General features: G+C 32.9%; 2 protein-coding genes across 5 annotated transcripts in view; one reads left to right on the top strand and one right to left on the bottom strand.

The window, feature by feature from the left end:
* The window catches only part of LOC118201066 (major facilitator superfamily domain-containing protein 6-like), a 42,844-nt gene extending 36,136 nt beyond the window's left edge, over positions 1-6,708 (top strand). The window contains exons 4-5 of one of the 2 annotated variants that reach the window (XM_035373087.2): positions 1,324-1,473; positions 4,884-6,708. In XM_035373087.2, coding sequence (XP_035228978.1) covers positions 1,324-1,473; positions 4,884-4,930 — 197 coding nt within the window. In that variant the 3' untranslated portion in view covers positions 4,931-6,708. The remainder of the gene's footprint in view (positions 1-1,323; positions 1,474-4,883) is intronic. The other variant, XM_035373088.2, reaches the window with a different exon arrangement.
* A 44-nt stretch (positions 6,709-6,752) lies between these two features.
* The window catches only part of LOC118201068 (uncharacterized), a 68,986-nt gene continuing 48,514 nt past the window's right edge, over positions 6,753-27,224 (bottom strand). For 2 of the 3 annotated variants that reach the window (XM_035373091.2, XM_085813062.1), the window contains exons 2-5: positions 24,698-24,828; positions 16,736-18,448; positions 10,870-11,046; positions 6,753-9,249 (exon numbers count right to left, since the gene is read on the bottom strand). In XM_035373091.2, the coding sequence (XP_035228982.1) occupies positions 9,194-9,249; positions 10,870-11,046; positions 16,736-18,448; positions 24,698-24,773 (2,022 nt within the window). In that variant the 5' untranslated portion in view covers positions 24,774-24,828 and the 3' untranslated portion in view covers positions 6,753-9,193. Of the gene's footprint in view, positions 9,250-10,869; positions 11,047-16,735; positions 18,449-24,697; positions 24,829-24,948; positions 25,036-27,224 lie in introns of those variants that run through there. The other variant, XM_085813063.1, reaches the window with a different exon arrangement.

The raw sequence follows: 27,224 nt of genomic DNA, 5'->3' as shown, positions 1-27,224 counted from the left end.
CTCAAACTTGGACTTCGTAAGCTTGAGTCTTGAGTTCAATAATTCTCAATGTCTAGATAAATGATCTTTCTGAGTTATGTGTTGTGAGTTTCAGTTGCGGCGTCTTGTTTGCAGACCTGACATGATTGTCTTGCTAAACATCTGCACCGCATTGGTATTTATGACAGTCCCTTGTGTACTTTGTGCAACCAGAATTTTGAGATGGACAGAGATCATTTTCTAAAATGTTCCTCGTTGAGGGAAGAAAACTTATGCAGTCGATATTGGCGAGCTAGAGAGTTCATACAGCTGACATCCAGAGACTAATTTATTATTATTATTATTAATGCTTAATGTAATCATTTGTTTCATTTCGCAGTTTTTATGTAGTTATTGTTATTGTAATGCGGTTTATTACTATTTTGTGATTTTGCATTTCTATTTTTATACTTTTTTCATGCTCCAATCTCATGCATCTTTGATGCACGGGAGGACCAATTATGTATAATCAAGCGCCTTTTCAATAACAAAATAATTCGATCGTTTTTCAAATGACGGGGAGCATGCTGGCTGCATTAATATTTCTACCCCCTCCTCCACGAGTAAAATAAATACGAGTTTGTTTTCTTTAAAAACTTTCTTTTCGAAAGAATTCTTCCTGATGGACAGACAATCTTGGTAGTAGCCTATTCAAGTAAGCTAATCTGTTAAGTTAAATAAGAGTTCTTTCGCCTTACTTTGAAAGATAGATTCCCTAGTATGTTTTTCGGAGAAGCAGAACATGCTTCTAAGCTGATGTTACGAGCCGCTTAGTCAATTAGAAGTTGAGTGGAACCTTCTTCCTTCACTGTGGTAGAAGTAATATATTTCTGCGTGACGTCCAACTGAAACAACCAGTACAAGACGGTAATGTAACAGTGTATGAAAAGTTCAAAACTTCTTCCTAGTAAATTTGTATTAGAAAATATTTCTAGAAATTAAATTTTGATTAATTTTGAAATCCTTGTAATCATGCAAATTTCATCATTAAATATTACATTTTATAGTCATCGAACTTGTCAAATAGTCTAAATGAGATAATTCTACAATATGGCATTTTTTTCAAATTCATAATTCTACATTAAGGCACAATATCAGAAATAAGAGAAAGAAACTCTATTTACCTGCCCAACTGAGATGTATTTTTCAAGATTAGATTTATATGTTTCCAGAAAAATACATTTTAAAGTTAAATAGTATCCATGTTAATCATCACTGACTGTATACCTATTTCACTGCCATATACAACCCTCCTTTGTTTTTAAAAAATTCTTTTATGATATTTATGTGATAAAATTTTTTCAGGTGTTGCGACAGGAAGCTTATTAGGTGGCTTTGGTTTCAGTATTTTAGGTGGACGAAAGACATTCTTTTGGGCAGGAATATTTTTCACGTTTTCTGGACTATTACACTGGGGTGCACATTTTATTATGAACTTAAAAAATATAGATTCAGGTAAATAAATATGTCTCCATTTAATTACGTCCTGCTCTATTTGTTACGATCCTGCATTTTACATTAGAAATATATTACCTAAGGGGGGCGGGGAATTACAAATTCTAATGTACATCTTGAAGTACACTGCGGCTATTAAAATTGGAAAACCGTGAAGGAAAGCAAATACAAAAAATATATTTATTGCATGTAAACAGTATGGCATGAAGACAAGATGATTAAATTTATAAGCATTTTGGAGGTTTACAAGGGTGCGAAATTAGTAGAAACAGCTACTACTCCTGGCAGCTAAAACGGACCTTAAACCATTAGACATGGAGTCAAACTGGGCTTGGATGTCAGAAATGTGCAACACATTCCATGCTGCTTCAAGTTTATGCCATATTTCATCAACCGTATTAGCTGGAGAGGGGTTGTGGACCAGTCTCTCACCAACCCATGACCAGATGTTTTCTATGGGTGACAGATCTGGAGACCGTGCAAGCCAGGGCATCAATCGAATACCATGTGTATCGAGGAAAGTCAGAATACGACGTGCAATACGTGATTTTGCATTATCTTGCTCTAACATGGCGTTTGGGGGCCTCGAAGATGGTGCACAATCACTGGACGCTAGATGTCAGAAATGTACCCCGTTCAAATTACTGCCGATCCGAACTAGAGATGTGCGTTTCGTGTACCCAACGGCTGCCCAAACCATCACACCAAATGCAGCGCCACTATGCCGATATCGAATATGAGCAGGCGACGTGCAGTCTCCTTGGACACTCAAGACACGTATACTGCCATCAGAATGCTGCACGTAGAACCGAGACTCGTTTGAAAAGGCGATATTGTGCCACTCCTCTACCCAGCTTTGTCGTTTGGCGCACCAGAGTCACCATCTCTCTCTGTGTAATGGTTTCTTCGCATTGTCAAGGGAAGCTGACGTAATGGTCACCCTGCTGATAGTTCACGCTGCTGCAAACGTCGATGCATCTTAGGAGCTGATACTAGGAGTGCTGCAAACATGCTCATTTCCTGACTAATGGTCCGTAATGTGGTAGTACGGTTTTGCAGGGCTGACCTCATAATATGTCTGTCCTCTCTGGCATTAGTTGTGGAAGAGCGTTGAGATCCTTAATGCTGTTCAGTATCACCTTCTGCAATTCATTGATTCCATATTCGCATGACAGTGGTTGGATGTCGACCAGTGCGACCGGCGATATCATGGAACAATAATCTACACTTTCGATAGGCAACAATCCTGCTTCTATATAATTTCGAAACTTGCTTGTAAGCATTTCATCTTCTTATTCGAGGCATAAGACGATAATCCTGAGTAAACTCCAACCTTACAAAGCACTTTCCAATTGAGAAATTCACTACACAACTTTTCTTTTATGCAGTACTTCAGATGCCGCTTCTCCTTCCTGAGTTGTCTAAATGCACTGAAATACTAATCATCCCAACTGCACTGAAATTCCAACTTCTTCCTTTCATGTGATTTTGACGGTTGTCAGATCCTTCCTTCCTTGTGTTGCAATTTTAATGGTGAGCAGTGTAATTCCCAGGAATTTTTTGTTCTACAGTAAGCTAAATGTAAATGGATATTTGCTAATTATAAGAAATTAAACTAGTGCATTAAATAAAGGCTTAATAATACATGAAGTTTCTCTCTTTACTAACGCACACAGTTTTATAGCATATTTTTTATATTGCAATTGATGGTTATGTAATTTGCTTCAATTTAATAATGATAATATTAGTTTTTAACTGTATTACAAGAGACAAAATGCCATAATATGGCCTTTCATCTCAACTAATGAAATTCTAAAATGTAAGCCTGTTTGGGGCTTCTATAATTAAGACACAATAACACGCCGAAAAAATACTGATTCAGAAGTCAAACAACAAAAATCAGCGTTAATTCACAAATTTTGTGAATTAACGCTGATTTTTGTTGTTTGACTTCTGAATCAGTAATGAAATTCTGTATATTGTTTTCCCATCAGATGCAGTCTTATTGGAAAAGTATTGAAAATTGTTTCTGTAATAACAGTTACATGTCTAAGATAGTTATTTTGCATAGCTACACATCTTCTTACAAGTTAATGCATTTAGGTATCTGACTTGTTTGCAGTGATAATGAATCTAAATTTAAATTTCGAGTCATAGTCATTAAGTTTAAATAAGCACCTTAACCGAAAGTATGCAGTTAATTGCTAATCAAGTCCAAATTGGCGATATATGGATAGAAAAGAGCAGTTTTCTTCAAGGTAATTTACTATTAAATACTCTCTTGATATATTCTGCAATATTTTAGTCATGCTGATTCTTTATGCTGGCCATTTAGTTCACAGGTCTATTACCTATCGACATGCGTTGATACCATCAGATGACACCGTAATTAAAAATCTCGTTAATGTCAACCGACCTTCTAATAGAAATACAGCGCATAGTTCCAAATCGCTCGAGATCAAATTTGTCTATTTAATTGGCACAGATTCTCACCACTTTATCTCCCTTTTAAATGCTCATATAGGCCATATGAGATACTGATTTTTTGCCATAATTATTGATTAAATTACATCTAAATTCATTACCATTTTAGGCTTTTTGTTTACTCTGCATTGCAATTAATTAGGCAAAACTGAAATCAGTGCGAGTCTCTTCTACGTGAGCTGGCGTCCCTATATTTATTTTATCATTCTCTAAAACTTTTACCATAGAAATACATATTTTGTAATGAAAATCTTTGATAAATGTGTTATTTCATTAGTGAATATTATTTGCCAATAAATCTAAAAGATTTGATTGTTTATATGTCGTGGAATCTAAAATTTGTCTCTAATGCTAAAAGCAGGCTCACCGAGGCCGTGCGGTAAAGTCGCTGGACACTAGTAATTCGATACAGTGTTCGAATCGCGGCGAATGGGCTGATGCATGGTCATTTTCGTGGTTTTCCCAACATGTAAAATGGATACGAGCCAATTTCCCTTATAAATCATCCACGGAGCATCCCTTCCTTGGAGGATACCATTCTGTACATCGCCATAATCCAATCAAATAAAAAAAGTAATGATAAAAGCAGTTTCAAGAAATGTTTCTTAGCATTTTTAAAAGAAGGGCAAAAAAATTAATTATGCAATAATTGCCTGTAGCCTTAAATACGTAAATCAATCTGCAGCCTTATGAACCTCTTAGAGCGTGAAATTTCTTTATTGGGTACATTTCAATATCATTCATAAATTTAAATAAATAATGCACATAATCAAACAGATATTATTGTAAAGTATTATATTAAAACAAATGTATTCAAACAGAAAACATCTTCTTTTTAATACTAAGTAAGGGTATTTGTTTATGTAGTAAATAGTATGATTATTTTCTGTTATAAATAAAATATTTCTCTTTTCTCCTTTTTTTAGATGCACACCCTATAAACCATGTTGAAAGTAAACTAGAGGAAGCCTAGCAAATAATTTCATTCTGATATCATACAACCTACGCTTCACAAGCTATTAGTATTGATATTTCGTCTACAGATTAGAGCATTTTTAGATGTAGTTATGGACCTTAATATATTTCGCTGTTTGTTCATACTAATATTTTGCTTCACATATTATTGCTTTTACTGATTATTAATTAGTCACGCTTCTTACAAAAGCCTTTAATCATATTTAAATGTGTAAGGTTTTTTAAGTATATTTGTATAATATTCGTTTTTGATATTTCTATTTTATTTATTTGACTTTCAAGTATTTAAAAATTTAAATAAATTATGTCTATCTGGAGAATATTATATAAAGTACATTTTTTAATATCTTTCACACAGAGGTGTAGAACACAAATAGAAATAATTTCGTTTCGCAAAAATGTATTTTGGTTTATAAAATATAATTCTTTTAAATCGGTAACAAAGAATTTTTGTTCTTCATTAAAACATTTTCGTATTAAGTTTTGCCATATTATGTATAATCTTATATTTTGAAATATTGGTTATAATTTGAAAAGAAGTTTAATATTATTTTTTTTTAATTAGGAACTGAAATTAAAATGAAATTGGGAATTATTAAAGTCTGAACGTTGAAGATTAGGCTATGGCAATGGTTATTATCTTGAAGAAATTGACAGAAACTGTCTGTAATCGAAAAATTCCTTTCTGAATTACCGTATATGCCAGCGTATAAGACGGACCGGCTCTATAAGACGCACCCCTTTTTATACATATTTTGGAAGAATAAGATTTTATTACTGATCATTATTATGAATTTACAATATTTCAAATATAAAACAATACAAATACAAAGTAATATTTTCTGCAAATACTCAATCTATGAGTTGCATTTTTTAGATACTCTTCCTGACGCCACCATATTTCCATATTCTTTAATATACGCAATCATACGTAGTTTGTATGCTATGTTACAGCAATGCCTACGTTGTCTTTGAGCCATAAGTAGAAATTTTACACACTTAAAAGTCGTTCACAAAAATTGAAAAGTTTAAACGAACCCAACAGTGATCATCGATAACAGCGCATGCGCATTCACTGAACTCTACGTAACTTTAATATTCCCACACTCTGCAAGCAAACAAGAAAAAAAATCGTATAACTCCGACTACAGGAAATTTCCAGATATGTGTGTAACCAAAAACTAAGTATCGACGTTGAGACGCACCCCGTTTTTCAGACCTATCTTCAAAGAAAAAAAGTGCTGTCTTATACACCGGCAAATACGGTAAATGGGCATTTTATTGTTCTTTTTCTCAATAAATGCATTCTTGAGGATAGCAGTTATTTTAGTGGTTTTTCTTCACTATTGCTGTCTTAATTAAATCTTCTTTGAGATTCAACAGTTATCCCCAGACTGGTTTAGTTTTGGCCCTTTCTTTTATCGATACAGGCTGAAACGAAAGGTCCAAGCCGAGTTCAGACTGACCCTGTTGTACTAATGCCGTTATGTGTTCATTTTTTCAGTTCTGACTGTTTGTGTTCACTACGGATTTAAATTTAAAAGACTGATTATTTGAAATTCTTTAAGTGCCATCTTTACTACAAATAGTTATGAAAACCCTCTGTTGATGCAGTTTTCATTCGTTTTCTTTCTTTCTTTCTTTCTTTCTTTATCTATATCAATGAAGTGGAGAAAACTAATCTCAACTGGAAAATGAAGTAAATGCTTATATATGATTAAATATAACCCATTTTCTTTATATTTTGTGTGAATAAAATTTCTTTCTGTTAAAGTTTATTGTCTTCGTGTATTTACTTCCAATGAAATTAAGCAACAAAGTAAAGTAGAAAAATTATGCATATTGAGGAATTATAGGTACAGAATATGCACAGAAAATTCAAAAACACCAAGCAAAGCCTTTATAATAGTGAAAGGATATATAATTTATGAAACCGCAAAATAAATGACTAAAAATAAAATACTGCAAAAAGAGAAATACAACTGAAGATTTTAAAAAAGAACAATTTATCTAGTTAAATTTATCTTTATTGTATTTGAAGATTTGTGTTCTTTGAAGAACCTTTAGAGTTATGCGTAGTGGTGGGTGTAGAATCGAGGGTCTTCGCTACAGAAGTATAAACTGCACCAAGTTGAAAAATTAAATATAAGATTTAATCAGTGACTTTCTATCCTTAAGATTTAGCAACAAAGAAGAACATACGTATCAGATTTTGACTCATTAATGAACTTTTATACGATGGATAGCGTACGAATGTAATAGATTGGTACAATGTGACTTGATCCTGCTTAACAGTTCTTTTCATATAGGCAGCTATTTGGCGATGTAGATAAATAATCTAGAATGCTTATGTAGATTTTTAGTATTTCCACTGCGCTGTTCCTTATTAGGACTCCTTGCCTCTGGGCCACGCTTGAGAGAATCACAGCTGCTGGCTACGTCGGCAAACATCATCAGATAGACGTAGCACGGAGGTCAGACTTCAGCACCATCAGAATCTAGAAGACAGACTTATTCTTTCTCCGTCTCCGTCTTCTTTCTCCGACTTCGCCGGGAGGAACTATCCGCACGACTATATAGTTCGCTTTTCTGCTCAGCGCAATCGCGAACGGGAGAAATGCAAATTTCTATTTTCAACAATCTTCAAATGAATAGTATCCAAAAACCATATAAAAAAGTAAGAACCATCTTCATCGATCGCGTTCCACCAAAGCTCAGACACATTTAAGATATTACCTTCTGGAACGCAGCAGACTTAAAAGTTATGAAATCTTTAACTTTTTCATTCAACTTTGCTTTGTAGAACGAAGTTTCGTGAATGTTTTACGATAATAAAAAGATGAGTTTTTATTAGCGATAATGTCGAGCAAAACGTTTCACCAAGTCCTTGTAACTTCTGATGAGGTGTTCGAGTTAAATGCGACCATGGGTTTTCGTGTAATAATCGACTAAGATAATGTCGCTGCATATTAATAAATTTTTAAGTGAGATGTTGTGATTTCTGACTATGCCACTTGACCAGTTGGAAGAACAGCTTATTACGCATTACGCCTTTTGATTCATAATATCTGTATACGCACAGGAGAAGTCCTCGTTTCCTTGCGCAAGTGTGGCTGTTTTCCTTCACTCTTTTTGTACGCTTAACGCTTGCACTTCATGCTGTTTAAAGGCACGATTTGTTTTATTTTGATACTAAGGAATTTAAATGGACATTTGTGCAGCGGTAAAATAGAGAAGTGGAAGCAGATGACACTGATATATGACAGGTTCTTTTAATGACTGAAAGATACATGGACTTACTCAGCTAATTAACATTTAGCTATTAATTAACATTTTTGATCAAATCGTGCATTACCCTTAGTCGAAGCTTATTATGCCATTTACGTGCATGTGTGGGCTATATATTAAATAGTTCTTCCCAAGCTTACGCACAGTTGGAACATTTCTGCTAGAAAGCTACTACAATCGATAGTAATCCACTGCTGAAGCAAAATCCGTGAGAAAACGGGGTTTTCTATCAGGGGATGTTGGTTGAAGGTCCTTCAGACAGGGACCGAATTTTAAGATTGAATTATCAAAACAAAAGAGCGTCAATAAGTGCATTGTGTTACATTTACTCTCAGTATCCTCAGTTAATGCGTTATTAATGAAAATTACTCGACTCGCAACATTAAAACTGGACATACTGCAAAGGCACATCAGAACTCAGATTTAAGGAGATGAGAAAAATCTATACTACTATTGTAAATACCGACAGCAGAAATTTCGAGGACTTTTCAGTTAATACAATTTTTGTTAAGTGGCCAGACATTTTCCAACAGTTTAATATTAATAAAATACGTCAACATTAAGTCTTCAAGGGATTTTCTTGTATCTGTTAATTAGCTAAGTAAGTCCATGTATCTTTCTGTCATTAAAAATCGCGTCGTTTTTATTTTGTTTTCTATACAAATAGTGCAATCAATTAATCAATATTGTTTAGGAAATAAATTATTGTTAACTTACTTTGCAGCAATTGCGCAAGTAGTAGTAAATGCATTTAAGATCATACCACATTTGATATATATATATATATATATATATATACTGCTTACAATACAATCATAAAGTGTAAATTCTTATAAAAAAGATTATATAAAATTATTTATTTTAAAATATTTAATAACACATAATTGTAAATCGAAAGTCCTTTGAAAACTCTTGCAAAAATGATGAATTTGGCCATATTATGGCACTTAAGATTATGCAGACTTGCTTCCCGTCATGGTTGTATAAAAGCTATTCTGTTTGCTGTTTTCTCTGCTTTCTCGATTTTCTCTGGAAAGAAATTTAAATACTGGTATTAAACAAATCATCAAGTACTCAAAATATTCTCCAATAATGTATAATGACAAAACTATGAATATTTAATATATGTAAAGCAGGGATTAATTTCTAAAAGTTCTGAAGCCCAAAAATGGCTATCAAGCAAAGTATATAATGATAAATAAAACGTTAAGTAATAAATAAATATAATTAAGTAAGGTATTGCCGTGCAGAAATAAATAGCAACAAATTAAATTAACGATGAATAAAAATAACAAAATAAGTAACAATTAATACATCATAAAATTATGTCAAGAAATAATAAAATGACTGAAAAGAAAATATATTTCAGATAATAAGATGTAATACCAAGGATAAAAAAAAGTATTTTGAATCGCATAACATTCTGAACAGCATGTAAAATTGCGTTAAATAATTTTTATTTAAATATTTATTAAAATCGATATCTAGAAAAGAAAAAAACTTTATGAATTTTATTAAAGAAACGTGACATATTACAAGTTAAGTTTAAATGCATAATCATTGATATCAAGTTTCCCGTCAGTTGAATCTTAACCGAAATTTTGTCAAACGTTTTCTTCAATTTAGATTTTCTAGCAACTTTCAATCAGAAATCATATTTTCCATACTGTTTTCTAGTATCAGTATCAGTATTTTAGCATGCAGATAACTTATCAAGTTTCCAGCCCCTCAGTCGAGTAGTTAACACCAAGTGCTGATTACTGGTAGTCTAACCTTGGTTCGAGCCCAGGCGAACGGTGACTGCATAGTTGGTTTCCAATGATTTTCGCGATGTGTTGCATGAATATGAAATTCCTCCATGAAGGCATTCCACCTTTTAGGCCAAGCCTTTGTGTGCTTTACCATTTCTAAATAACAGTCTTTTCAGGTCTCTGGACAGACTAAAAACCTTGCTTTTCATATGCTAGCATCTTGTTTTGTTTGCTATACAAATTTGTACAAATAAATTCAGACTCAGAAAGAGAATATAATTTCTCTTTCTGAGTGCATCAACCGATATTGAGATTTTTGATACATGTAAAACGGACTTCTATTCTATTCTGGCAAAATAAAATAAATATTCATTTAATACAGTGAGTATTAAACTCAGTCTTACTGAAGTGTTGAAGCAAGTACAGAGTAATGACATAACTTATTAACTCAATTTCATATGCTGGAAATTATCTCATTTGGGACTCTGATATCTTCTAATTGCTGGAATTATGATTTCTCTTAAAAACTGAAAGTATCGTAGTCGTGCTTTGGTGGGCTGTAGGTGAATTTAAGTGCTGATGTAAGATACTGAAATATTTACAAGCTATATAAAATATTTTTGTACCCGAATAATATTTCCAATATAAAAAAGTTAGATCAAACAGTACATTTTTTTAAATATTTGTGGTGCAACTGTTTTAGGAGAAGCAATCTGGACGAAATATCAAAACTAAGGCTCTGAAATGTGTTAAATAAGAATTTAAAATTGCTTTCTAAAAGTAATTGAAAGTACTCCTCTTGCTTAATAGCACTTTTTAGTAATTATTATTAATTTTTAAACATAATTTGTTGATTGTCGATTCTAATAGGAGAAACTCTAGAAAGATCAAAACTTACCATAAATATCCATTGGTCTTTCTGGTTCTTTGTATTTTTCAGTTCTTAGTAACAATAAATGAGCGAAAAGGTTCAGCAGAAGTAAAATAAAACTGGCAACGGCTGCATAAAGGAAAGTGTTACGACTTCCGAATTTATCGAATCCTATGCCTCCTAAAATACTTCCTGTTCCAGCGCCTGTAAGAACATTCACATTGTTAGCTATTTTTTAATTATATAAAATTATAAGATATCCATTCAGTTTATCAAAAGTGTGTAAGATCTGTTTCTGTTATTCCACATAAACTAAATTAGACCCTACAATGAACCTGGAGAATTCTCGCACAAGCGTGAGTTAAATACCAGCACAGAAGAAGGGTGAAAATAACCCTTTATTAACTCAAACTAATTAACAGAAAGGCACGGACTTCGTGTGTTACAAAGACAACGTCCACTTGCAGTGGAAACTAAAACGTAGAATATAATACAAGTCAAACATGAAATAAATAGTGCAAGAGCGCATTTAAGTTTACGCCTAAGAGGTGGACTCTTAGAAATCTAACTGGCGTGATGCTAATCTGATAAGGCCAAGAGGCTTACTAGCGTGACCGCGACATAACAACGAAACATGCGCTTGGCTAGTGAAACACACTTTGAATAAACTGATATATTCACACATTTAAATAGCACTTCACGTAACTTTAAATTTACATCCTGGCGAGAGAATGTGAGGGGAAGTTGAGAAGTCTAGAACAGGTATCAAATTTAAAATAAATTTATGCAAAATAAGGAAAACCCTACAAGCTCGAGAAAAAGATAAAAATTAATATTTCCCATTAAAATTTCATTTTTTAATTCAATTTTTGCTTTTGATGACGATTTAACTAATTTTCCATTAACACTCTCTAATATTGACTACAATTTTTAATGTGATGAAAGAATTCGCTGTTTGACAACGGAAGTTAATAAATAGTTAATAGGTGAAAAGTCATAGACAATTACTATTATAATAAGGCCTTTCAAACGATAAAATGGGAGAAAATATTTAATTATACCCTATTTGCGAGTTCTCCGTTCTTAGACAAATTTATGATGTGTGATGTAACAACGTCCTGTATTCCTTACTATCATAAAATGTAAGCGACGTTTAAAAGACTGTTTAGTGAATTATCACTAAGTCTTTCAAAGTACTACAAAATCAAGAGAAGGGTGTAGAGAACCCTTTGTTAACTCAAATAAATTTTAACAGTTGGCATCAACTTGTCCTTACAGAAGCCACTGCTCTTGGCTTAAATCAAAAAGTAAAAGTTAAAGTTAAAATTGATGAAGTTTAGTATAGCTTAACAGCTTCACAGCTTAACTATCGCGCAAGCAAACTCTGGCTTGTTGTCGGCCTTCAAACAGGCAGAACACGCTCTGATTTCGTCCTCCAAAACCTTCTTTTACGTACTTCCTTCTTACTGCCTAATTTGAATTTCGCACATGCTGAAAATTTGCATTCTGGCAGAGAAATGAAATGAGATCTAATACAACGTTTATTGTCTGCCAAAATATGTAAATTCCTTAATTTCGTCAATAAATTTGTAAGTTATAATGCACTCAAAAGTTGCGTTCTTTATTGAAAACCATTTAGTCAGTTTAGAGCCGGATGATTGACGACTGGACAGGGAAAGGTCGCACCCTATACAATTTAGAGAATGTCAAAAGAAAAGAAAAGATCACGTTTTACTGAAGATAGAGTGCTTGTTTAGTTACAAATAACCTTTGTCAGTCTTGTTAACCTGTACGTCACTCAGAATGAGTCTATACTCTCCAAGGTATAGAGATAAAACTTTTAAAGCCCTTCGCCGTGATTTGTATTGATGATGGTGCAAAATATGCATAAAAAAAGCTAGCCTTATCTAATGCGCCTACATAAGCCATAGAGTCTATCGAGTGACCAGCGTACAACTTGGATTTGAATTCAATAGAATATGCTTGGGAAGCAGTTATGCTGCTGCTAGACCACATTAATCACTGAAACATCTTTAGTTGAAAATTGCTGTTGTTGAAGAACAGGAGACAGCGATGGTATCTTCCTTATAGTTTTGTCAAAATACTTACGTGTGTATTTATATATTCATTCATTTGGTATTTGTAACAAGTAGATAGTTATTATTATTATTTATTTGTTATGAACTGATTTTTAAAGAAAGCAGATGATTTGTTTTCAAACTAATTTTCTTTACGAATGGAACTTCTCCACGTGCGCTTACAAAATAGATCTTTTGGAAAGTAAATCATATTATTACTCTCAGCTTACCAGCTTACCAGGCAGCCCACCAGCGCCCCGAGCAGTAAAATCAAAAAACACGGATAGATCGATCCGAGTTCAGATTCGGGTGCACGAGCTGCTTGCTTTGGAAATTACGTGGTTTTTTTTCCATATATAACATAAATACATGCTTGATATCCTTAAGTTCTTCATGAAGACATTTTTCTTCTTACACAGATAGCCCTCGCATATTTTGACGTAATATAACGCATTCAGTCCTTATTCTTAGGCAACAAATCAATTTTGCTCACATGTTACTCAGCAACATATGCCACTGATCAAGATTCTCTTTCATTTTTTAATTTGATTTGCTTATTCATTATTTTTGTTCACATGTTACACAGCAACATATGCCAGTGATTAAGATCATCTTTCATTTTTTAATTTGATTTGTTTATTCATTATTTTTGCTCCCATGTTATACTGTCTGTATGTCATTGATTAGGATTCTCTTTTTTTTAATTTTATTTAATTTTTTTAAATGTAGGCTGTTAGCAACAAAAAATTAAACACCTAAAAACATTTTATAACACCAATGTGCACATATGCAGCGAGATAAATTTGTCAACGAGCTGTGGTATGCATTTTAAAAAACATTATCTATCTACCTATCTGTTTGTCTGCCTATCTAGTTATTTGTCTGTCTGTCTGTCTACCTACTATCTATCTCGATCTATCTATCTGCCTACCTATCTTTTACCTGTCTATCCATTTATCTGCTTGCTTACCTATCTATCTATATTATTATCTTCACTCGGGTTTAAAGAGACTAAAATTTTCTTTAACACCAAGTGAAGATAATCATTGTGGTCTGTGAAACTGATCATCTTAAACAGGTGATGAAACTACTCATATTTCTTTGTGTTCTTAGAAATATCGGTAGCTTTTGAGGTGTGTTAGTCAAAGAGGCTTTATTCTATATTTACTTATAGCATTTTTTTAATATTAATTAATATATTATTTTCTTAAAAATAAAAATGTTTAACTAGCTATCGTTTTTATTATTAACCCTAGGTTAAGCGCGTAGGGGATAGGTGTCGACCGTTCGCCTATTAAAAATAGGTGCCTGCCTAACTCAGAATTAATGAATGAGACTGGTGCCTCAATAATTGAATCTCTGTAAGCGATTGCTTAAGTTCGCCCTGTGGTAAAATTGATATAAACTTTCGAACATAAAACACATTATCTCTGAAGTAATCTTAAGATACTGAAGATTTTAAAATTTTACTCCCACTTCAAAAAAAAAAAAAAATCTGCGCTGTAAGATTAATATCACAAGTGCGGAAAGCTAGTGAGTTCTTTAAAATATAAATTGACTCACAATAATAACAAGCGTAATAACAACATGCGCATTAATAATAAGCACAAGTAAAAATTATCCGAAATTATTACAAGATAAAATTGGGACAATAGACTAAATTAAATTTTAATGCCGGTTTCCTAAATACTATCTATGCAGAATTTATTTCTCACCATTATTTGCTTTATTCTATTCTGAATGATGCAAAATAGATTGAAAACTGAATTGTATTCGAATGTTATACCATATTAAATGTGATGTAAAATTGCTTGCATACTTTAATTCATTGGCATGGATATCACACATTTTTAATCATAAACTTACAAACTTTTATAATAAATATACATTCAATAAGTGCAACTTAATGCAACTCATACATTCAATAATTTATTCAATGTTTTGTTTTTATGGTGAACAACTTTTAGTGGTAGTGTGGAATGTATCGACACTACACAAACTCAAAATATATTCAGTGCTGTTCATTAATAATATAAATAATAAACATTAATTAGTAATCGTCCAATTTATCAATATAATTATTATGTAGGGTGATTGTAAAATATTTGGTAAAACTCAAAAGGCGGGTGAAGGTGATACCGAAATTAGCCGATTTTGGAATGGAATGTGTGTGCGGAAATGACGCAAGTCAGTGTTAGCACAAAAGAAGATATAAACAGCAGGGAAGCAAAGACAGATAAAGTAAAAAAACAATGAATATTTCAAGCATTCAACATTTTACGATAGGTGTTCGAAAGCGCAACCACCAACGAGAATATAAGAATAACAGCGTCGGTACATAGAATGGTGAACATTAGTAATGATCGCATGCATTGCACGCACATATCCAGCAGCAACTGACAATCTGGTTACTAGATCTTTATCGGACATAGTAATAATTTTCGCAGATCATACTCTTAATGTGCTCTTATAAAAAGAAATCTATACATATTCAAATCTGATCGTAGTGGCCAAAGAAATTATCTAGTGCAGCGGTTCTCAGCCTTTTGACTAACGCGTACCATCTAAAGAAAAATTGAAAACCTTTAGTACACCACTACAAAGTACTATTACCACCACCTCCTTTGAACAAATATCACATCATATAAATTTACGAGTGTTAGAGAAAAATTTCAATCCAGATGTTGGGGTTTTAATTTTTGTATTTAATAGTTAAATATACTTTGCTTCTTTGAGTACCGCCTATTTTTCTCTTGCGTGCCATTAGTGATACACGTACCACCTGTTGAGAACCCTTGATCTAGTGCAATCATAAGTAACGCCGAGATAATTTCTGACGTCGCTGATTAAGTCAGCTCGCGTTCCATCATACTGGGAGTACACATGTATACAAGCATCTGGAAGAACGTCGGAAAGACGTTGTGCCAAGATATCTTGCAGAAAGATTTTCGTTTTCATCCACAACTCCACATATGTCGGGGAATTTTATGTTTGTGTAGCGAGGCACATTGTTTGAAATATGCATTGGGAATGAGAATTTACTCCAGCGAAAGCTACCTTTCTTCTACACACACATTCCATTAAAAAATGTGCTTGTTTCAGTCCACTCTACCTTCTTTTACATTTTTTGTCAAATATTTTAGAATCCCTCTACATGTGCTACAATGCTTTTGTCTTTTATATTGTATAAAATGGAATATGCTTTTGTTGACACTTTGCTGTAAATGTATGTTGTAATAGATCAGCATAGTTAAAATTAAGCAGTTCTCCTTATGTATGAGGTAATATCTTCCGCAGATCAAATCCTCGCTCAGTGTAGGCTCGCACTAATCCCTATATGTTCGCCCCTTAGACGATAACCTCTTCCAACGAATCCTATTCCGTTTCTTCTATCAAAAACTCATTATGTTCGTTTTCTTGAATATAATGAGCAATATTTTTCTTGTATATATTTATTTATATTTGTTTTTGTTACATTTTTGTTTATAGTTTTAGTTAGGTAGAAATCAATGAGAAATGCATCAGAAATCTATACTCAAAAGACTCAGAGTTCTATGTTCAAGTAAACCAACACACATAAATTATATTTCTAATTGTAATTACTCTGTTTGTATAATATTAAACGAAACAAATATATACAAAATTATACCAAGATATAAAATGAACAAATACATACTATATATTATTGTGTCACAGCAGCATTTTCACAGTGGTTTCCTAAGTATGCGTTATTTGAGTACAGAACAATGCAGTTAGTATGAAGCACTGACAGTTATAATAAAATGTAATTATAAGTGAAATTAAAATTTTCTTACCTACACCTTCAAATGCCACGGCTAGTAAAGCTTGAACTGAAGCTTCTGTACCCGGTGGTGCTTCACTTTTACCGTACATCGTCATTGAGGAATAGAAGATTCCAAACGTTGGTCCATGAAGAAGTGCTACTGGAAGGGTCAGCCATGGATCTTGCATATATGCAAAACATAGATATCTAAGACCAAAGCACAGAAGAGTTATACTATTGCAGTTTATATGTCCCACTTTTCTGATGATCCATCCTGATATAAGGAAGCATGGCAACTCAGCTACAATGCATTCGAATGTCTGAGAAAGGCCTAAAAGTACTTGACTAGCTCCGATTTCTTCCATAAACCAGAACTGGTAGTTCCATATCAAGCCGGAAAGAACACCGATGGCGAAGACAATAAAAACGTAGAAGACAACTGATGGTTTAGACAACAACAACCCGACATCTTTACAAATGTGAAGTGAATAATGCACATTTTCTACTTTAAGTTTGCAAACCGGAATTAAATCTAACAATGTCAAAACAGCAAGTAAATAAAAGCTAAAAGAATAATCTATATCTACTGATGAAACGCTTGCTATATCATTGAGGTATCCTCCTACTAGAGCACCAATGCCCCAACCTATTGTTCCCCATAATCTTTGTTGTCCGTACAAATCAATTCTGTGGCCTAACATTTCGTAGCACACAGCATCCATCAGGAATATAACAGCGCAAAAAGTGACACTTGACACACCGATAAGAATAAATAACCCCCAGAATTGCTCAGAAAGAAACTCTTCGCTATCATCTCTATGTTCATCAAGTAATAAATGTGTAGTTTTTAAATTAAAATGGCAGTCTTTAATGAAGCATTGAAGCTGTGCTTTACAATGACAATCAATGAAATTCCTTTTATTGTTAATGGAAAATACAGTGTAATCATTCTGTAAGTAATCGAATACATTGTCCTTAGATAAATAAAAATACCAAGTTGAGTGACTGTCATTTAGAATCTTTCGTGAAATATTTTCGTAAGTTTGAGTTGTTGTTAAGATAGATACATTATTAAACATATTAGGCGGGTAATTTCTTTTATTGGCCTCGTAAGTGTTACAGGACAAATTTCTATCGTCTTCTCCGGGAATTTTAACAGATTTTACCCTCGCAATTGTTGAAACATTATTCATGACAATACTAACATTTTCATCTTTCGGCAGAATTTCAAGTTTACAATCCTTAATTTTAATATTAATTGCTATTATAAAACTCACATTTTTGTCGCATAATTCAATATAGTCTGTACTTTCTTTATTATTCAACAGGCCTTGTGATGCATAACAGTGTAACTGGCAAGTGAGATTTCTGTTCTGAAAGCTGATGATTTCCGATGTTTTCCTTGTCCACATATATAGATCAATGTTTCTTTTGTTTGAGATTTCTTCTGAACAATTATAATGTACATGTTTGATTCGTAAGTAATTTGTAAAATCAGCAGCTTTACTGGTTGTCACAAGCCTAGGCGGAATGAACACCATAGCGACATGTGTCAGGGCCACTATAAGCATAAGCACTGTTAAAACCAAGCGAAATTTTTTAAAGTAGTCAACTATAAAACCAAATAATGGGTTTGTGAATATCTTCAAAAATGGAACGGCGAGAAATATTACTCCAATAGCTGTGGCTGAGATCCCTAATTGCTTAGCAAACACAGTCCGAAAAGGTAACGCACATGCCAAAGCTGTAAATAAAATAGATTTAAAATAAAGGGAAAAAAAACTTTAAAACAATAAAAATAACAATAATTTTCTTGTTATTATTATTATTATTATTTTGACAATCAATTGCAAAAGGAATTGGAACGTATTTTCAGCTCATTATTAAATATTGCATTCTCTCTTATGAAGAATGATTTTAAGCTTATTTTTTTATTGCTAATTGCTGTTGAACTGATCGATAAAATTCAAATTTTGTATGCATTATTAATTCAATGATTGATTTTTAATTTTTAGGGAAATTCATATTTTGTATGATGTGTTAATTTCAGAAGATATGCTCAATGTACAAGTATTTTGAGTCCTAAGTGTGAAATCTTAAGTTAACATGAATAATTTAGCTCACTAGTTTATTCACATACTGAACACCGTCAGAATACTTCAGGTGAAGATTGGATAAAATTTAAAACCTTTCAGTTGCTACGTAATCTCTTTAGATGAACCGAATATTTTAAAGTTATTTTAGTATTATATACACTGCGGGAAAAAAAAAACTGAAAAGTTTCAGATTTTAAATTACGTCCAAAGAGGCGTTTTTTTAACGTTTTGTGTATTACCTTTATTTATTAAGTATCATGGTCTTTGCACTTAAACCATAAAATTCAGTTCAACAGCAATGTCGCAAAATAATTTTAAAATGAGCATATCTTTAGAAGTTCCGATACACAGTTACGCGCGCTGGAGATAAAACGATCCCCCCCTCAATAGAGTGTTACCATTGCTTGCTTTTAAATCGTTGAGTTTGTTAATCAAAAATTCGTTAAAGTTTTAGAAAAATATGAAATCGATAATAAAACAAATTCCAAGTTTCAAATTTGGGCTTTCAGATGCCCATATTCGCAGTAGGATTACGTCATTCAAAATTGGATAGCTCTAGGTACCTTTGTTTTATCCCAATGCGAGAAACATAGATACATTTATGCAGATTCTTCATTATTTAATTACTTCAAATATAATACAGGGCGATAGAATTTGTTGGCAACGATTTGAAAAGTGATACAGTCTTTTAAAGATTTCAATGCAAAATGGCAAAACGAAATGAATAGTCTTTCAGGACAAAGGCTTTTTGGACTTAAAAAAGAAGAAAAAAAATCTAAAAGGTTTCAGATTTTAAATTATGTCCAAAGGGGCGTTTTTTTAACGTTTTACGTATTAACTTCATTTATTAAATATCATGTTCTACCTACTCAAACCCAAAAATTCAGTTCAACAGCAATATCGCAAAATAATTTTTAAATGAGCATATCTTTAGAATTTTCGATAGAGAGTCTCGCGCATTGTAGATAATTTTTTGGTACAATTCCGTTTTGAGGACCGTAAAAAAATTGCAACGAAAATGTATGCGCAAAAGCGCCAAATCTAGCAAACGCGCCCATTTAACAGCGCGCCATATCTAGCATACGCGCTGATTTCATATTGCGTAAGTTCTATATTGCGTAAGTTTTCATATTGCGTAAGTTATTTCTATATTTCTTAAGACACCACTGAAGTATTAGTTTCATTTTTAAATCCTTTTTTGATTTTAAATTCTTTTTTGATTTTAAATCCTTTTTTGATATCTTATGGATTTAATTTGGGAATTGCCCATGACGACAAGCCTGCAATAGAATTTTGGGTAAAGTGCAGAATCATCCACTGCTTGATGCGTTCTTAAGAATTGCACATACTCGTTATCCATGTACACATCGACCTATTTTCACTTCAAAAAAAATCCCAGAATGGCACAAAAATGGCACTGCGCACACCCTTGACTTTATCTATGTACACATCGACCTATTTTCACTTAAAAAGTAAAAGAAAATTGACAAAAATCCAATTTTTTTACCCTTGTAAAAAGCGGCAAACAAATAAGTGGGTGATTCTGCACTTTACCGAGAATTTTTTCAAAGAAAAGGCATCATTCATTATAGAAAATTATGTTTGAACAACCAACGAGATGAAATTTTGCTTTAGCGATAACTCGGTAGCGAAATAGCGATGCAAGCATCCATTCAGTTATCTTTAGTAATTTTTATATAAACTATAATAATGATCTAAAATAATTATTTACTCTTATGCTTCCATTCAGCCATGTTTAGCCTTTTTTTATACAAATTATAATAATAAAAAAGTATTATATGAAATTAACCTTTCATCTAAATTAAAACATCAATCTTAGATAGTTATTTACTATTATACTTCCCTTCTTGCGTTAGGGTTGCCGCAATTATTTTTGGCAGCACTGGCATCAACAATAGCTTGGCGATTTTTTACGGCCCTCAAAATCGAATACTAGTACCAATTTTTCCCCCCGTATACTGTTGCCGTTGCTAGCTTTGAATTCGTTGAAGTGTTACAAAATATGAAATCGATAATAAAACCAATTTCAAACTCGGGCTTCCACATGACCATATTCTATGAAAGGTTACGTTATTCAAATTTTGATGGCTCTAGGTACCGTTGTTTTATCACAATGCGAGAAACATTCATACATTCATGCAGATTCTTCTTTTATTTAATTTCTTTCAATATAATACAGGGCGATAATATTTAGTAGCAACAATTTGAAAAGTAATTCACTGTTTATAGTTTTCAACGTAAAATGCCAAAACAAAATTAATAATCCTTCAGGGAAAATTGGCCCTATGGACTAAAAATAGGACAGTTCAATATATTCCATTCTACCGGGCCGATTGACAAAATTCAAACTGCGTTTCTCATGTCTCAGAAGCGCAACTCAGGATATATATTACATTTATATATAGCATTGTTCTAATACAGGTAATTCGACACAAAATCAGATTTTCTCGGAAATTACATGCAATTTATTTCCATATTTCGATTCTTAGACTCAAATTATGTCTAGATACTGAATTTTGTAAAATTTAGTGCGAAATTTACGGAGAAATTAAACAATTTATCTTGAATCAATTTTTTCAGTTTGCGCCAAGCATAATTCACTTAGCGGACTTCTTAATATAAGGCAACGAATTTTCCTTTCCCTTTTTACATTGTGCACGAGGAGGGGGAAGTCACATCGTTCCTACTTTGAAATAATTTTAACAAAGTGCCTAAACCCCATGTTTTATCACTGTCAACAAATATGCGAAATTTCAAAACGCGCCAATATATAAATTCAATTCGGAAATTTTGAATTAAAAATTTTTTACATGTATGATTAGAAATACATCTATTTTAAGATGATGGTAAAAATATTATAGCTTATAATTCAAAATGTTTTTCAAAAAATTTATAAATATAATTTTAAAATAAATCATAAAAAATGGGCGAATTTTCTTTGGAATGAACCTAAATTTTGCAATGTGAAGGGAAGAATTAAATAAGTTTAATAAAAAAGATCTATATATTTACACTCTATATCTATATATATAAGAATAATCTATATATATACACTCTTAGACAAAAAAAGATAACGACGCACCAAGAAGGAATTATTCGAATGGGACAAAAATCGGTAGCAGTAATGTACATGTAAAGAAAAACAAATTATTACAGTTTGAGAAAAATTGGCTGATTTATTGAAGTGATAGTGGCTTCACAAAGTGAAAAAGTCAGTAACGCGTTTGTCCACCTCTGGCCCTTATGCAAGCAGTTATTCGGCTTGGCATCGATTGATAGAGGTTGCGGATGTCCTTCTGAGGAATATCGTGCCAAATTCTGTCCAACTGGCGTGTTAGATAGTCAACATCGCGAGCTGGTTGGAGGGCCCTGCCCATAATGCTACAAACGTACTCAATAGGAGAGAGATCCAGCGACCTTGCTGGCCAAGGTAATGTTCGGCAAGCACTAAGGCAAGCAGAAGAAACAAGTGCAGTGTGGGGGCGGGCATTATTTTGCTGAAATGTAAGCCCAAGGTGGCGTGACATGAAGGTCAACCCAGCGGTCATCGGAGCTCAGTTCAAAGCGGGACTCATCACTGAAGACTATTCTACTCCAGTCAGTGACATTCCAGTGCGAATGAGCCCGACACCACTGCAAACGGGCTTGACGTTGTACAGAGGTCAATGGTAGTCGGCGCAAGGGGCGCCGTGCCCTCAGCTCCCCTTTCTGTGAGCCGTCTATGAATGGTCCTTGCGGTCACTGAAGCACTAGTTGCATGTACAATTGAGGATAATGATGCATTTGGGGCTGTGAGTGCCACTCTGACAGTTGCTCGGTTTTCACGTTCTGTCGTTTCTGTGGCATCGCTCCTGCTCAAATGTCGAGCTATTCGCCGATAAGACCAGTCGGCTTCTTTGAGCCCAACTACACGACCTCTCTAATATTCTGACATCTGCGCATATCGTTCGCGCACCTGTATGCGAGGCATAGTTACTCTATACCAGAGTACACGGAATGAAATTCGTGCAGAATTTATGACCCGGAATCGTAATTTCTCCTCTTAAATATCCTGCCAATTGCGCAGATCAGATGCACTGTAGCGACAACCGTTCATTCATTGGCAGTCAAAATGTAAAATTTTGCATTTTCCGTCGAAACCTGTATGCATATCAATTTGTGTCCAATTTGATTTATATCTTCCCGGTGCGTCGTGGTGCGTACTTTTTTTTTTTTTTTTTTTTGTCTAAGAGTGCATAAGCGAAATACCATTGCCTCATCACAAAATCTCCGAAACTATACACCCTGTTGGCTTGAAATTTGGCATAGCTACTCATTCCACGACGTAGACGCGCACTAGGAATGGATTTTACGTAAATCCTGTCCAAAATGGAATTTTGTTATACAGTAGAAGTTTCTCATACATTTGGTTTTTCAAATCCGAATTCAGAATTTTCTTTTATTGTTGTGAAAACTAGATATAAAATACAATGTTGCCAATGAATGCATTTTCCTTTAAAATTATTAAATTGGTATCACAACAAAAATCAGCGTTATATTTTTGTTGTTTGACTTCTGAATTAGTTAAATATATATAAACCTTAGTTTTATGTTGGCAATTTTTCGTGGTGTAGACCTACTGGGGATCCCGCCACGTTAAATAATGGGAACGCATCCCAATACACAGTACCTCATGGGGATGTGGAAATCAGTGTATGACAGATTCATTGACTGGCAGTATATTTCCCGACTTTAAATTAAAAAAATTTACATTAATTTTCAGTTCGAAATTACACATTTCGTCCATATAAGAAGTCTAGGTTTACATTCAAATAGATATTGTGTCCAGCAAAGCGGGTGGGTATCAACTAGTATACACACACACACATATATATATACCAAATTCAATTAACATTAAGGATCTAAAATTTTGAGACATAATTTTTTAAAAACTACTGCGATTTTTACAAAACTTAACACTTGGCAGTTTATCGTAATCTTAGTCGTAAAATCGAAATATAAAAAAAAAATTATGTCATTTCAGAAAAGGTCCGATTTTGTGTCAAAATACCTATATTAGAACAATGCTATATATAAAGCTAATACATATCCTAAGTCGCGCTTCTGAGACGAAAAACGCAAGCTGAATTTCGTCAATCGACGCAGTAGAGCGGGAGAAATAGAACTGCCCTTTATTTTTCTTTTTCGCAGTATACATAACATTTCTGTTTATTGTCTAATGCTACAAGAACCGTATGAGGAGGATTAATTTGAAATGATGCATTTCAGAAAGATTAACTATAAAGTACATGACAATTTTCTGGACAGAAATGGGTTACGTTAAGGATTGTTACAGATTAAAGTTAGAATTTTATTTTAAATTTATGTATGTATTCATGTAATAATCCATATTTATTACATACCATGCAAGTAATAACCCAATTTTATCCTAAACGTGTGCACGTACGTATGTAATAACCCATACTTATTGGATACCATGTATGTAAAACTCATATAAATCGGTGAATGGTTCAAACTAAGCTGTAAAGTTTTCAACTATGTAATTTTCTGCATTAAAAATATTTGCTTTTATCCCACAACTTCATGAACTTTTTCTTGTATTACATTTTAATTTAGTTATGTTTTATTTATCTTGCACAGTTGAAATAAAAATGAATAAAGCATTCAGTTAATTTTAAAAACATTTCTAAGAACTCTCTTATCTTTTGTCGTAGATATCTCTATCAATGATTCCGAGAAAGTTGATTTTCATTTTCATAATCTAAATTTCACTCACAGAGCTCTTTCTATTTTTGCTTTTACCCAATTCAAAATGTGTTAATTTAGCTTAGCATAGACATTAAAAAGAGAAAAAAAAAGATAAAAGAATCCATTACCTGCCATAAAGAGGAAATAGTGTATCTTCACAGGAAGTAACAATAGATTAATTTTCCAAAATGTCTTTTCTTCCATCTTTCTCTCCTTTATGCAGTTCTAGTGCCTCTTTTGATACGTTTGTAAAATTTTCCTTTGCATAAAATATATATTACGTGACAATATACGAAAGCATGTATTTTTGAAAACAATAACATGAAAACATATAACACTTTTATAAATAACATAACATGAAATCTTCGAAAGTCCTTACCCTGCAATGTCATTCTCAAAAGTAAAAATATTTATAAAATTTTTCTTGAATTTCATATCCTCTGAGGCATAGCCATGGCACTACATAATAGGCACTTTATTGCTTTAAACGCCTCTCCATTATCGAAAGGAAAAGCTGCTAATTGGTTATCCCATTACCAAAAGGATGAGCCATTATCAAAAGGAAGACTCATCAAATAAATATATATGTTATGTATTACCACCGAATGTTTACTTTGAAAGCAAAATTTCTTCTATCTCGTAATCTTATACATAATTTTATGATTTTTTTAAGAATTCTCATTTAGTGAACTTAAAAAATATAAGTATTAGACCATATGTCAGCAACTGTTTTTCGGCTGCGGGTCAAAATCAACCAAAATACGTATATTAAGAAGACATTTCGGGTCAATGGTTAAGTTCTTAATGAATAATAAGATAAATTTTATAGCGAAAATAATCACAATACGCTTAAAACTTTAAAAATTAATACGTAAATTTTAACTATTATAAAAATAATCACAACAGAAAGGAATTTATTTTTCTCTGTGATATCAGTGGATCCCTTGATATTGAATTTGTGACATCAATTTAGTCAGGTCTGGCTTAGTCAGCAGTCTTAAGACGCATCTGAATTTTCAGTAGTTAAGCTGCTCCTGTTCTTTTTTAAAATAAATTTCATCTGTGAAAATATTTGCTCTCATTTTATAAGTTGAACCGAATACGGGCAAAATGGCAATTGCATTATTTTTAATTACGGATTATAGGTCGGCGAACTTAGTGGTTTCTCTTTGAAATTATGTTATAGTTTATATTTTTTATAAATAAAAATACATATTCGTTACTGCAACTTCGTAATAAAAAAAATGATCATGTTATTATTTATTTTCGGTCTTTTATGCATTCTTCAAGTATTCGTTTCATATTTATGTTTTATAATTTATTTTCATGTATTATACTTTAGTTTTGGAACTCAAGTGAGTCACTTTAAATTATGAAATGGGTCACGCGGTGACCCGTGGCTTGGCTAAAGTATGTACTAGACATTATTCCGTTGGTAACAAATGTGGTAGTCATTATGCTCTAAAAGCAATATATATATATATAAATTAAACTTTTAAACTATCCCAATTGACATGAGAGTTTTTGTCCCAATATGAAATGGTTAGTAATATGGTATTAAAATAATACTTTACATAACTATAGGTACATGATATCTTAACTAATTACTTATTAAAGCATATGAATTAGTAATACGACCACATGGCAGTATTAAAATATACAAATTCACTTCAGAAAATTTAAAGTGTTATTCTATTGCCTCAAACAGGCAACTACTATCATTCCATTTTTTACCCTCGAAATGGTAATATTATTCTTTTATTACTTTTATTTGTAGAGACATTAGGTTATTTCGAAGCAGGAGAGATGAAAAATGAGCAATGCCTTCGTCGGGACTCAAACCACAAATCTCTCGATTACACGTCGAGCATGCTGACCACTACACCACGAAAGCATGCTAAGAAGGTGGTAGAAATACCTTATATACTCCCCCTTTTAAAGGGTGACAGGAGATAAGGGGACTCAATCGCCAAATCCTGGTGGTGGAGAATCATCATCGACCACCTTTTTTAGTTCGGACGCCACTGTAGAGACATTAGATTATTTCGAAGCAGGACAGATGAAAAATGAGCAATGCTCTCACCGGGACTCGAAACACGGACCTCTCGAATAAGCGTCGAGCGTGCTGACTACTATACCACGAAGACATGCTTAGGCGGGAGAAATACCTTATAACCTGTTGCTAATGAAAGATACCCTGATTCTTAGTAATGGTAATGAGTAATCTCATCTTAAATTTTCGAAAAGTAATTACTCCTTCTTGGAATACTTGAATGTGTTTTTGACATATTTTGTATAAATTTTTGACGTGAAAACTACATCGAAAAACTGCGTAGTGTCATTTTCTTAAGAGATTTGCTTAACATTTTAATCCTTTTTTGATTCAAATATACTTAAACTTCTGGTTTTCCGTGTTAAAAACACATTCCCCTCTATAAATGATTTAATAATGAAAAACAAATGGTTTAAAGACTGACTAATTTTTGCATTCTTTCAATGGTTCTTTTGGACTAATCTTTCAACGGTTCAATGACTTTTTTCTGCACTGTTTAGGTTAAAGGGATTTTTCGACGTAAATCCAAAACAAACTAAACAATAAACAAACTAACATTTTCACCAAATTATTACATCTCACCGATTAGAAAGAAAACATCC

Source organism: Stegodyphus dumicola, chromosome 3 (assembly GCF_044657685.1).
Source record: "Stegodyphus dumicola isolate Sdum_Otavi_A_Nest chromosome 3, ASM4465768v1".
Taxonomy (NCBI): Eukaryota; Metazoa; Arthropoda; class Arachnida; order Araneae; family Eresidae; genus Stegodyphus; species Stegodyphus dumicola.
Note: the sequence above shows the minus strand (reverse complement) of the source record. Positions and strands in the feature narration are given on the sequence as shown.